Source organism: Pseudoliparis swirei, chromosome 2 (assembly GCF_029220125.1).
Source record: "Pseudoliparis swirei isolate HS2019 ecotype Mariana Trench chromosome 2, NWPU_hadal_v1, whole genome shotgun sequence".
Taxonomy (NCBI): Eukaryota; Metazoa; Chordata; class Actinopteri; order Perciformes; family Liparidae; genus Pseudoliparis; species Pseudoliparis swirei.
Window position 1 is genome coordinate 12,229,219 of NC_079389.1, and position 12,749 is coordinate 12,241,967.

Consider the following 12,749-nt stretch of genomic DNA (forward strand, 5'->3'; position numbering starts at 1 on the left):
ACGCGTGGTGCAACAGCAAAGACACTTTTACAGATTCTATATTACTTTGACATATTCTGTCACTATAGCCTTCACTTTCAATAATATGTTACCTTTGGCAGCACTTAATATTGTAAAAGTCTCCCTCAAATAGGTTGGCTGTAACCCAACCACCAACTCACCTACACAGTAAAAAAAAGAGCAATGGATTCTACTTTTTCAGAGGGTAAGGACGAGGAAGTAAAGCCACGAGTGATAGTGAAACGGGGGCCATCCCTGGCCATGGTTTACTGTATTTTATAACATAAAAAACAGGAACTGATGTTGACAAAAGTATGATGACAGGGTGAGTGCTTATAAATGATAACAAACCATAATATTCCACTGAACGTATTTATTGATAAAGATGACATGCACTGGATGTGCTAGTGTCAGTCCTTTGATGTTTTTAAACCAATAAGGTCATACAGAGAATGTATTGGTCTTTAGTGGATGTAATTAAATCATTTCTTTGAAAAAAAAGATGTACATTGATTATATTTATTCTCAATAAGTAGTTATAGAAGACAAAATTGCAAAAATATTTTCACATTTTCAGTATCATGACATTTTTGTCCAGGAAATACATTCATTCTAAGTGAGTAATACAAATAACATAGCAAAAAAAGAAATTGCCCCACTTAAATAAGGTCATAAAGTGATTATATTGGTACTACAGTTAGTAAACTGGTCCTGAGTTGTTTTAAATGCATAAACATTGCACAAATAATAAAAATCATATTTTCATTTCATAACAAAAAAACTGGTCTCCAGTAAAGACTCACAAAAAAAACATCTTTCATTTCAGAATGTTGACAACATAAGCATGTCTGTGACACCATTACTTTGTTTCTAGTAATGTCTCAATATGGCTCGCAGCACTTGGACATCTTCATGGGACCATGACATCCGTTTTGTCCAGGAAATACATTCATTCTAAGTGAGTAATACAAATAACATAGCAAAAAAAGAAATTGCCCCACTTAAATAAGGTCATAAAGTGATTATATTGGTACTACAGTTAGTAAATTGGTCCTGAGTTGTTTTAAATGCATAAACATTGCACAAATAATAAAAATCATATTTTCATTTTCATAACAAAAAAACTGGTCTCCAGTAAAGACTCACAAAAAAAACATCTTTCATTTCAGAATGTTGACAACATAAGCATGTCTGTGACACCATTACTTTGTTTCTAGTAATGTCTCAATATGGCTCGCAGCACTTGGACATCTTCATGGGACCATGACATCCGTTTGTCTCCAACAGCTAATTCACATACGCCTCCACTCGGCGGAGAAGCTCCGATGCTTTGTTCAGCGCAACCATTTCATTCTCGGATTTGAACTGATCATTTGGAATGTGGGGAGATTTATGAAAGTGTGGATACTGAGTCTTTTTGGCATCCACTCCCAGACTCCTCAGAGTCTCGACGATGTCAGGCAGAACTCTCAGCTGGAGGTTGTAGCTGGAAACCTGCTCAGCGAGCTCTGAAATGGAGCTGCCGGTGGCACGTCGGCCATCTCTTTTAAACTGTGCAGCTGTGAGAGACTTTTCCACGGCTTGGTGGATTTTGAACAGACACCACTCTGTGCTCGCCCCCCCCACGTCTTGGTGAGCTGCGTTGAGATCACAGCGAGCTTGTCGACACCAGCGCTCGGCCTCCTTTTTGTTTGGACTCGGGACATTTTCATTGTGGTCCCAAAAGTTGTAGGAATTGTTGGCTCTGGAGAATCTCTCTCGACCGTGTCTGTGATTTCGGGCCTCCTGATTCCAATCATCATAGAAGTTGTTAGAGAAATGTGCGTTTCTGCTTGAATGCGACGAGCCTGACGAGCCTGACGAGCCCGACGAGCCTGACGTTGTGCCTTTGCCTCTGCTGAGTTCATTAATTTGATTCTTTAAGTACTTGAATACCTCAGTGGCGAGAAGTTGGCAGTCTGGGTTTTTGTCAGGATGCCATCTAAGGTACAGTCTTCTGATGGCTTTTGTCTTCTCCTCCTCAGGAAGCATCCAGATATCTGTCAAACATTTGTCAATTTCTCTTTTGGCTTCGTCAAAAGTCGCCGGTGAGGATCTTGCAGATGAGGAACTTGTAGCCGATGGTTGGGAAGAATGGGGCAGCGCTCCTTCTAGTGGCACCAGCTCCATGCCAGGAGCTTCAGTAGATGTGCAAGTCCTCCCTCCTCGTTCTGGCTTCTTTGGTCGTTTGAACTGATACAGGTCAAGACAGCTGACTTCTATCGGCTCCTCTTCTCCAACTTCTATTTTGTACCTTTGTGAATAGAGTCCAGAGTGACCAGGCAGTACTTCAACAACAACTGCATAAATGTACCTGTTGTTAGTGTAGTAGCCAACATAGTCCCCCTCTTCAAAGTTATTGAGAATGTTCATGTCTAAGAAATCATGCCAATCCTTGGGAATTTCTGATCCAGGGGCTGGTGGAGTGAGGACACTTTCACTTTCAGCACTGTCATGGATCCCATTTTCAGCCAGACATTTCAGAACCTCTGGAAGACTGTCACACATGAGAAGTAGTGAGAGGACGAGGACATGGATTGTTTGCATTCTGTTACCTAAAAGACCGTTAATCTCTTTTGTCAATGCCACATTGATATGATTTATCACCTTGGGCTCCATGGCATTGTTGTGTTTCAAGTAAAAGAGGCAACCTTGTTGCCATTGTTTGACAAAGACATCGGTTTCAGTGGCAGTTTTGTTCAGTGGTTGTTTATTCACCCAAAGGATTGTTTTGAGACCTTTGCAGCAAACGATCTCAATGCTGCCAAAAATCTTCTTGTACATGTCAGTAGCATCTTCTTGTGTTAGTTCCCCCTGCGACTGATCTCTGATCAGGCAAATGAGTCCATGTCTAAAGGCTGGGGAGGACAGATGTTTGTCAAACCGTCCACTAAATTCACAGTCGCTTCCAAGCTCACAAAGCTGCATGTGTGACTCCACGACTTTCTCCTCTGTGGACTGAGACAACAAGTTAGGCTTGAGATTCTGAGGCAGCAATTGCAGCAATCGATGATGCCGATATTTGTCCTTGCCCAAATGACATTCACTGATATTCTCGAGCAACAGGAACTTGTTCTCCAGTGCTTTTTCTAACCTTTTGACCTCAAACACTGTGTCATTGTAGTAGAGTTTGCATGATGGGTATAATTTACCATCTACTGCAGGAAGATACAAAGTCTTCACATCATCAAGGGACTCGTTTCCTTCAGCTTCGATTAACGTGAAAAACTGCTGAACAGCACGTTTCACAGTTTTCTGTTGGTTTGGGTTTAGTTGTTTCATATCACAGGAGTCAGCATCAACTGCTGCCAGAACTTTACAATACTGAGCTGCAGAAGGCATTTCCTTCACTCCATTTTTCCTGAAGAAGTCTGCGAACATGACATCCCGCGGAGAAATGTTAAACAAATACGGTCTGAACTCGCGGTCATCAGGGAGTGAAAAAAAAGCATAATCAGTGCTCACAAGTCCTCTGTCGTTTTCAACTAACACTACTGGCAGCCCAGCCATTGGTTGTTCATCAAACTTGTTTGCTTGCAGGTAAGCATACGCACTTCGAAACACTTGAGCGCGGGTTCGGATCAACTGGTTAGTTTCACATAGCGAGTGACCGATGTTGCTCATGTTGGTGGTTACACAGTGTGAGGGCGGTTTTTCAAACGCCCCTGCATTTTTCAGACCTTTCAGGAGCTCCTGTGACTTATAAACCGGCACCTGTGACTTAGAAACCGGCAGCTGTACAATTGCCATTGAAGACCAAATCAATTCTGGATGCTTGGGGTCGCCATCAATCAAAGACCCTCTTAGTCCAACAGTTCTCTCAGAAGCAAATGGTTGGTGATAGTGGCACAGTTCTTTTTTAATTTCCACAGGGAAAATGAACTTGATGTCAGCGATGCGCTCCAGCAACCTTTTCTCTTTGGGTTTGTCGACACTCTTCAAGGCTGCTTTGAATACCAGTGAGGATTTATTTTTCAACTCTTTAAGCTGGCCGTTGTCTTTTGCTTCTGATTCTACCTGTTGTGCAAACTTTACGATATCATCTTTTGACACAACATGGTTCATTCCAAGGTCTCTGAGTAAGTCTTTGGCTCTGTGTTGTAGATGTTCGTCACCCATCTCATTCCAAAATGTCTTCGGCACAAATTTCTCTTGGGGCAACATTATCTTGTATAGCTCGACACTCTCATCAAAGTAGTATGATGCCGTCTCCAATCTGCCTTGAGAATTGCGAATCAATCTCACCGTCTCCATCAAGGGGATGATTTTGTCCTTATGCTCAGAGTAACCAAAATGTTCTGACAGCAACAGTTGGAGGCAGTGAAGCATCTGCTCCTCTGTGAGTGTGTGTACAATGGGCAGAAGGAACTTCATGAAATATTCCAAATCAGTCAGGGTGTTGATGTCCAATGTGTCTGACAGAATTCTGTTCTCTAGATTTTCTTGGAGAAAAATGATCTTGCTTCCAGACAGCATGAACAAATCTGGAAATGCACTTGAATACCTGCTGTCAAGGAGAAATACCTCTCCAGGCCCATCAATCCTCACTCTGTCACCATGGATTGTTTTAAATAAGGGCAATGATTTGAGTTTTCTCTCATACTCTTGCTTGTCTTTGGACTTGGATACTCCAGACTGCAGGAAAGATTGTAGCTCAATCATCTCCTTCTCAGAAAGCTTGGAAAACTCTGAGTGTTTAATTTTGACGACCTGGTCCAACACAGAGCTTGATTCATTCACAACCAGAAGTTCTGAGGATAGAAGTGAAATATAATTTCGGTCCACGTGTATCTTTGTGAAGAATACACAGTCAAGCTTCATAAAACCAAGTTTAAATAGGATGCCTGATGTGTTTGTTTCTGAGGCAGACTGAATCACACTTGGCATTTCTTTCATTGTTTGCAGGAAAAGCTTGTTGCTGAACCTTGGGCACAAAACAGGTAAAATGCAGCAGTCATTGAAGAGTTTCCTTACATCACTTAATGTCAGTTTTTGATCATCACCGCTAGATGTTGCAGGTTTAATTTCACTCATTAAGAAACGCCAAATTGAATCTAACCACCTCAATGTATTGTTGTTTGGGACATGAAGACCACTGTGTTGATCAACTTCACACGTCTGGAGAAGCTGCCGAATCAACGGCTTCAGAAATTCGGCTGCCCAAGGAACCGTCACACTTTTGACAAGGCTGCAACTTTTTAGAGCGAACTCGTGAGGCATGTTGGTCTTATAATCTGCAAATTGGGCCTCGTAGCCAACGAACACATCATCATATCTTGATATCATCTTGGGAGATTTGGAGTTAAACACTCTCAACACTTTATCTTTTGTGAGAAGAAGTGGAAGCCCATTGAGTAAACTGGAGTTGTCCTTGGTGACCTCACATTTTAAATCCTTTAAGCAGAAACTCAAGAGCTTTGAAAATCTTTCTTCATCTCTGATTAGAGTGGCAGTTATGGGCAACGGTAATTGCTCGTCTGTTTGGGTTGGGTCATTGAGCGGTTTTGCTCTCAGGAAAGTCTGGACAGTTGAAGGATTCACATCTTTCAATTTAATGTCAGCGGATCGGAAATTGTTCCAAACTTTTTGCATGGTAAATGGAACTAATGTCATTCCAAGATCTTCCAAAAGGGGTTGGATCTCATTTGATGCCGGGTGTGTCAGGTAAGGTGCCTTAGTTGTTTCAGTTTCTCTGACGTTACACCAGTCAAAAGTGTACTGTAACAATTGTCTGCCTGCAATTATTCGTGTGTAACTTCTCATCACTGGAATCACATCCAGGCCTCTTTCTTTGATTGACCTGTATACCTCATGTATCATTTCATGCCAATCTTGGGCAACAGATTTGGACACAGTTGGCCAAAAACATACGTAGCATGACTCCATATGTTGGACTTTTTTCGGTCTGATGTAATGAAGGAGATCTGCATACAATGGAGCAATGACGTTCTGTTTCAAAGATTCATTCCACTTTGATTTATGACTTTGCCCATCTTCTTTCCAAAAGCCTCTCCTGGCAGAATCTACTTCAAAGTTTGCATTGACATGCACTGGCAGTCCAGTTTTCCCTGGCAAAGGAAGTGAACAAAAGGCTTGTCCACTAAAATCCATCAGGCTGGATGGTGTTGGATTCAAACTCTTGCAGATCGTTGAGCTCACGTGCCGCTATGGCTACTTGGGAAGCTTGTCTGATAGTGTCAGCTCTGTGTCACCATTGTTTCTAAATGAGCCAAACTGTTCCGCCATGATTCATGAAGTTGTTTTTCTATCGGAAGTTGAAATCAAGGTTTCATAAATAGCCTTTTCTGCTGTTGTTGCTTTGTCAGATTGCAGTGCATTTTGTTCAAGTTTTACAAAGGCATCTTTTCGTTCTCTGTATTTCTCTGGTACACTTTTTTCAACCAAAAAGATGGTTTCAAGTTTCCCTGAATGTTCATTGATTTCATGGACTTGTATTTTGCGGATGTTTTTCAGAAACAGAATTAGTCCTTCGGGATCTTCAGAGAGTGCAGAGCATAGTTCTTCCATATCCTGGTCAGTTACTCCCTTCTGGGATATTTCAGAGTCGTTTGCCATGGTACCCATCCTTAGAGGTAGTCTGAACATGGTGCCTTCTTTGAGTGAAAATAGCTCTGGAAGAAAAGATTTGTAGACATCGATGTACATGTCCTTGAAGGTGTCAGATAGTATATAGCCAATGCCAGCTGGTGGTTTGTCCGAATAACTTTCAATGTATTTTTGATTGGGATCAGAAATGCAAAGTAGATCATCTCCAGTGAGGATTGAGGGGCAGTCAGTCAGATGGTAAACAGAGTTGAATCCTACTCCGTATTTTCCTATCTTCCCTGGAGAGTTTTGCTTTCCTCCTTCACCCAGCTGTTGAATGCCATCAAGGTCAGTATCAGAAAATACTTTGTTGTTGAACACACACAGTGCTGGACCCTGCAGCTGGTTCCATTTCTTCCCAAATGTTTTTTCTTTGCCATGCTGTCGTTTGTCCCAAACAAGGTGAATTTCTGTTGCCTCTGCATCGTCAGCGTTTTGAATAAGCTCTTTAAGTATATCCTTCTTTGCTGGGTAGGCTGAGATTATATTTTTAATTCGAACAGTAAGTTGTTCCTTCTGTGCAAACTGAAAAGCAAACGGTGAACTATTCTCAACTTCGCAGTTTTGGAGGGTATGATGCCTGGTAGTTTTAATTCCAAAGTGGCATGCCATAACTCGGGGGATATGCTCGTGGCATAATGTCACACCTGAAGCGACTGGCATCCACGGGCTGTCATTGTAAAATATCTCACTCGCAGGTTGCAAAACACCATGTTCGTTGGGTATGAGATAGTCAATAGTTGTTTTCTCTTTTGCCTCCAATATCCCCTCTTTGAGAATGCTGATGCAAATTTTGAGATCACTCTTTGACAGAGTCTTGTTGCCATGTTGAGAGTGCAGTTCTTGGAGCACATGTTGAAACTGACTGGTTGTAAAACTTTTTTCAACACCTACACTTTCCCAGAGCTTGCTGAAATCACTGAAGGCAGTTGGAAGAATGTAGAGATAGGGTTTTGCTTCAAATTGCCCATTTTCAGCGACACAATTCACATTTACAAATGTATTGCCAACAAGTATGGATGGGAATGAATTTGCCCTTTGTGAAATGAAAGTGGAATCCCCAGAATCTCTGAGAAATGTATCAAGGAACTTATAGCATTGAGATGCTATTTTGTGACGCATGGATGTGTCAATGGATTCAGATTGCTCACATGCTTCTTGCAGCTGCTGAAGCACTTCCTTGGGCCCTGGGCTGTCATGAACTCCCAACATTTGCAGGACTGGATCAGCATGGTGTATTTTCAGATCGGTACGATCAAGCACATGGTGTGTCATGTTAACTAGTGAGAAGCATGTGTCAAGAAAAATAGCTGAGGGTTTTTGAAATGTTACATTTCCTTTCATTTTAGTGTCACCGGGGGAAAATGCTGGGAGGAATTCCGTCATCCTCAGTGTTCCCCAGTGGGGGGAGACTTTGTCATTCATGTGACTCTTCATAAGGTCAAGAAGGCAATTCAAATGCCCATATGCCTTCTTTTTGTCTGTGCTCCAGGTTTTGGGGATTGTGCCTGCTTTCTGTGTGATGTCTTCTAGTGGAAGATTATCACTTAGCATTCCAAGTTCCAGCAAGCGTTGAATCCTTTTTGGGGCGCAAAAGTCATGTTTGGTCCCACCAAGCAGGCGTCCCTCTTCCGTTTCAAAAAGACAGGCCACTTTCCCTGACGGATTTACAAGTTTCCTGATATGCTGGAGCTGTCCACTTTTTGTGGGGATGCATGGATAGCAGACCAGTAGTTTATCAATGTCTGTGTTATTCAGGTCAATAGCATGCAGCACAAGAGTATCTCTACTCTTAGGATCCATGGCACCAAGGTTGTTAAACACTATTTCTTGGTAAAATGTCTCCCAGTTCCAGGTTCTCTCCTGTAAAACCGTCTGGAGGCCGGACTGTTTGAAGCCATTTCGCAACCACATTGGAAGAGAAATAACATGGTTGGGTGCTTTTAGATGTTTCTTGCACACCTGCATTGCAAGTGCACTTATGTCCTTATCGTCTTCAATGTTCTCATGTAGAAATATGGCACTGTTAATTGAGCACCAATGTTCTCCATCACTAAAGAGCTCTGGGCCAATGGAGTGCTGAGCAATGGTGGAATACAATGCATCAACCAAAGGCTTGAAAGTTTCACTCACTTTCTCTCTGTCGGGCCAAAATGTGTGATAGCAGTAAGGTTCTAGTTGCTTGTTTTCAGACATTTTCTTGAGTGCTGAAAGTGCAGTAACATATGCCGTCACTACTGGATCCTGAAGAAGGGCTTTGTTCCAGTCTTTTTTCACCCCACTCTCCCACAGACCTTTTCGGTTACTTGTCACAGCAAATGTTCCATTTACATTGACTGGAAGGCCTGTGTGAATGGAAAGAGGAAGGAAGCTAAATGCCTGTCCAACGAGATCTGTTTGTAATGAGGCCAGTTTCCCAGTTTTTGGATCACTTTGCAAAGGCACAGCAATCCCCCCAATGGGCAAAGAGAACCTGGCTTGCTTGTTTTCTTGAAGGGCCATTTGCAAAGACTGACCTGTCCCAAAGCAGTTGTACAGGAGCCAGGACTGGACTTCAGTTACACCAGATTGCTGACTGGTTATTTGGACAATGTTTACTGTGCCGCAGTCAATGAGTTCTTTGCAGTTTCCATCAAGTTTAATCAAGGATTTCTCAGCGTTACGTTGCTTTGACATATTGGTTTCATCAGGAATCATTGTAATCACTGGGGTTTTGGAGACAGTGAGGATAGTTTCTATTTCATCATCTCTTGGAGGAGTTGAAACATTGTCTGAGATCCGTTGTAGCGATAATGTATTGATGTTCTTCAAAAACAGCAGGTGTGTTTTTGAATTGTCCGTAAGGTGCTGTTGAAAAGTGATGATATTGTGTTTGTGATACACCTTTGAACTTATTTCTGATTTTAAAGCCTCTTCTTCAGTTCGGAAAGGTAGTCTGATCAGAGTGCCCGGATAGGGCTCAAGGGACTTTGTTTGCTGAAGTTACAATCAACAATGCGTTCATATGGTCCAAACTGACCAGGAAAACAATGAAAAAGTCTTTTCTGAGAGAGATCCAGCTTGATTCCAGGATTTGTATTTTGTTTTATGTGCTTCTTGAGGTGTGTCACATTTGGATCAAGTATGAGAAGACTGTTGCCACTGAGGATAGAGGGAACATCTGTCACGTGATACACAGTATTGAATCCAAGTCCAAACTTTCCAATTTTCTCCACCTTGTTTTCCTTTGAGGCAGAACCAACTCTGAGAATATTTGTCCAATCCTCAGCTGTGAACTGCTTATTATTAAATGCCCAAAGGCAAGGCCCTTGACAAAGAGTCATGTCAGGGTCAATGAGACTTTCAGGACTATCTTTGTGTACTCTGAAATCCACCATGAATTTGCAGGTGTCTGCTCCAGCATCCTCTGCATTTTTAATGAGCTCTTTGAAGATGTCACTTTCTTCATCATACTCTTTAAGAATGTTTTTTATCCTTATTGTTATCGGTTCAGATTGTCCACATTGTTCTATTCCCACTAACTCTGGATCAAGGATGTGGGTACTGAGAAATCGGATCTTAAACCATTCAGCAGCTGCTTTTGGGATTTCCTCATGTACAACATAAATGTCATCCTGGCTGTACTTAAGCTCTTTCAACCCATTTTTGCTGACATCACAGAAGACTGCGGTTGACAGTGGTTTTAGGGTATGGCCCTCACCCTCTATGAGGACTGGCACTGGGATGTCATCCTGAACTGTCTTCTTCTCTCTCCACAGCCAGTTAAGAATTTCTATTGACACTTTTACCTCAGAGGATTTTGCAATTGGCTGTTGCCTTTTTTCAATGCTTTGCTGGATAGAAGTAAGAATACCAATAATTTCTTCATCTGAAAGCAACATTCTCAGGCCAAACTCCTGGAGCAGGATCTTGTAGGGCCGAAATTCATTTGGCACCTTCCCAATGTAAGAGCTTAGATCAAGATTGGATGGGTAGTCTAGAACCAGATCCTTAAGTGATACAAACTGGTTGTTGCTCCACAGCCAGGGTGTGTCCTTGTTTATCATTGTTGAAAATTCAGAAATGTTGTCTTGCATGTGTGTGTAGATGCTGTGCAACTCCCGTTTGAAATCCACATTTGTGTCAGGATCAGCCATTTTCTGCACTTCTGATATCAAGACTGAAAGATTATTCATCACTTTTTCAGGTGGGGGCAGGCGTTTGAGACCAAGTTTGATGCTCACTCTGTCACTGAACTTTCCCACGAGAGGCATCACATGTCCAACAATGTCCTCGAACACAGAATGTCTTATTTCATCCGGGCAAAAGAAACAACTTGTCGGAGATGTGTCATTGTTGTGGGTTTCTTTATGACCAAGTTTAGGACATGGGATCCATTTTAGCATCTTGAGGCGATGAAGCTGCTCATGAGAAAACATTGAGAGTAGATCATTGGTATCCAACATCGTCAAGAGCACCTGAGCTCGATTGAGAGCTTCAGTTTGAGAAGCGGCATGTAGTCTGTCAATCAGTGTGGCGGCTTGAAGCAAGTGGTCAGGTGACACATCTACTTCTTTAGATAGCAATCCGAGATCCGTTAGGCTTTGAAGCATCTGCGATGTGCTAGTGTATAGATGTGGAGGGAAGAAATCTGACTCAAAAATAACTTTAAACTTTTCAATTCTTGGATCAAAAAGCTTGAGGTCTTTCTCAGCTTTCCATTCACTTCAATGAAGCTCAAGTCCTTACATTTGCGTTTCAAGGTCTGATTTTGAGAGAAAAGGCGATCACCATGCTGTAAAATCCAAGTCATGATTTTCTCAGTGTCTTCTTTTCCGCAGTCCCCCCTCTCAATACAATCAATGAGGAGATTGGTTGCTTCAGCGGTGTCCATGATATTAACTTTGAGCAGCTTTAACAGTCTGTCATCAGCCTCAGTTGCACACTGTACAACAAAATCGGGCATCGGGAACTCTTCTGGTATTGTTAGACCAGAAATGAGACGCACAGCCTGTTTTGATTGAGCTGCAACATAGGAACCTTTCATGGTCTGAAACAGTGGCAACTCTGAGAGTAAATCTTTCTCATTGGTTGAGAGAATCCAGACAAGAGATAATCTTTCAGTTTTTCTCGTGTTTTGAAAGGGGCAGTCTCGAATTCTCTGATGAGATCCTGAGAATCTAAATTCACCAAGACTTTCATGACATTTCTTGGAGATGGGAACAGCACATACAAGCCGAGGTCTTTGTGTGTGAGCCAATCGTTTCCCTTCACTACTTTGCCACCGACTTTGTTCACCAACTGAGCGATTTGTTCCGGCAAGTTCCCCTGATTGCTTTCCTGAAAAATGAGGGTTGTGTTCTGCCCTAGTCTTGCTAATGATACAGGCTGACTGACCGACAGGGGGCTGACTGGTATTAATGGAATTCCAGTGAAACTACTTAACTCTTTGAAGTGAGTGTTGAGAAATTTCCAGAATTCTTGGAGCCAGTCTAAAGGTGGATGTTGGCTGTTGCTGGTGTCCCAGGTAACGAGCCCCGTCCTCATCTGCTTCCAGTCCTGTGGCAAATACCTCCTCGTATATTCGGCAACATGGCCTGCTTTAATGTTGATGACCTTGAAGAAATCTGAAACATAAAAAATATGTACATAAATGTTTGTATCGTGTGAAAACATGCAACAGATGTAAATAACTTTAAAATCACTTTTCTATCAAATTAAATTCCTACCTTTTTTGGCCAGTTCTTTCAGGTGCGCACTGCAGGCTGGATTGAGATCATCTGGGATGAAGAGGTCTTTGCAGCAGGGTAGCAAGACTCTGCACAGAGAATACGTTTGTTCATTGTGCGTGTAACCAAAAACGAGAACATCGGCACATCGCAGTTTTTCCCCTTCCATTATAACAGGGTGGCGGCCCGGTTCGCCACCTTGTTCTTTTATTAAACTAAACGTCCATATGTTATTGATCGTATTTACAAAACGGCATGTCATTTCTGTCACTATGTGGTCGCGTTAACGTTTCTCCTCGGCTCTCGGTATTGCGAGCGCCGTGGAGCTCCGCCCCCATGCGCACAGACACATGCGCGCACAAATGGTGAGCACACTTCCATCAGCCCGCAGACAGT

General features: G+C 42.3%; 1 protein-coding gene across 1 annotated transcript in view; it reads right to left on the reverse strand.

Moving 5' to 3' along the window:
• Window positions 1-358: 358 nt before the first annotated feature.
• Window positions 359-12,749, reverse strand: part of LOC130202335 (sacsin-like) — a 105,518-nt gene continuing 93,127 nt past the window's right edge. The window contains 5 exon segments of the mRNA XM_056427804.1: window positions 359-9,608; window positions 9,611-11,320; window positions 11,323-11,733; window positions 11,736-12,251; window positions 12,354-12,442. Of these exon segments, the coding sequence (XP_056283779.1) occupies window positions 1,288-9,608; window positions 9,611-11,320; window positions 11,323-11,733; window positions 11,736-12,251; window positions 12,354-12,442 (11,047 nt within the window). The 3' untranslated portion in view covers window positions 359-1,287.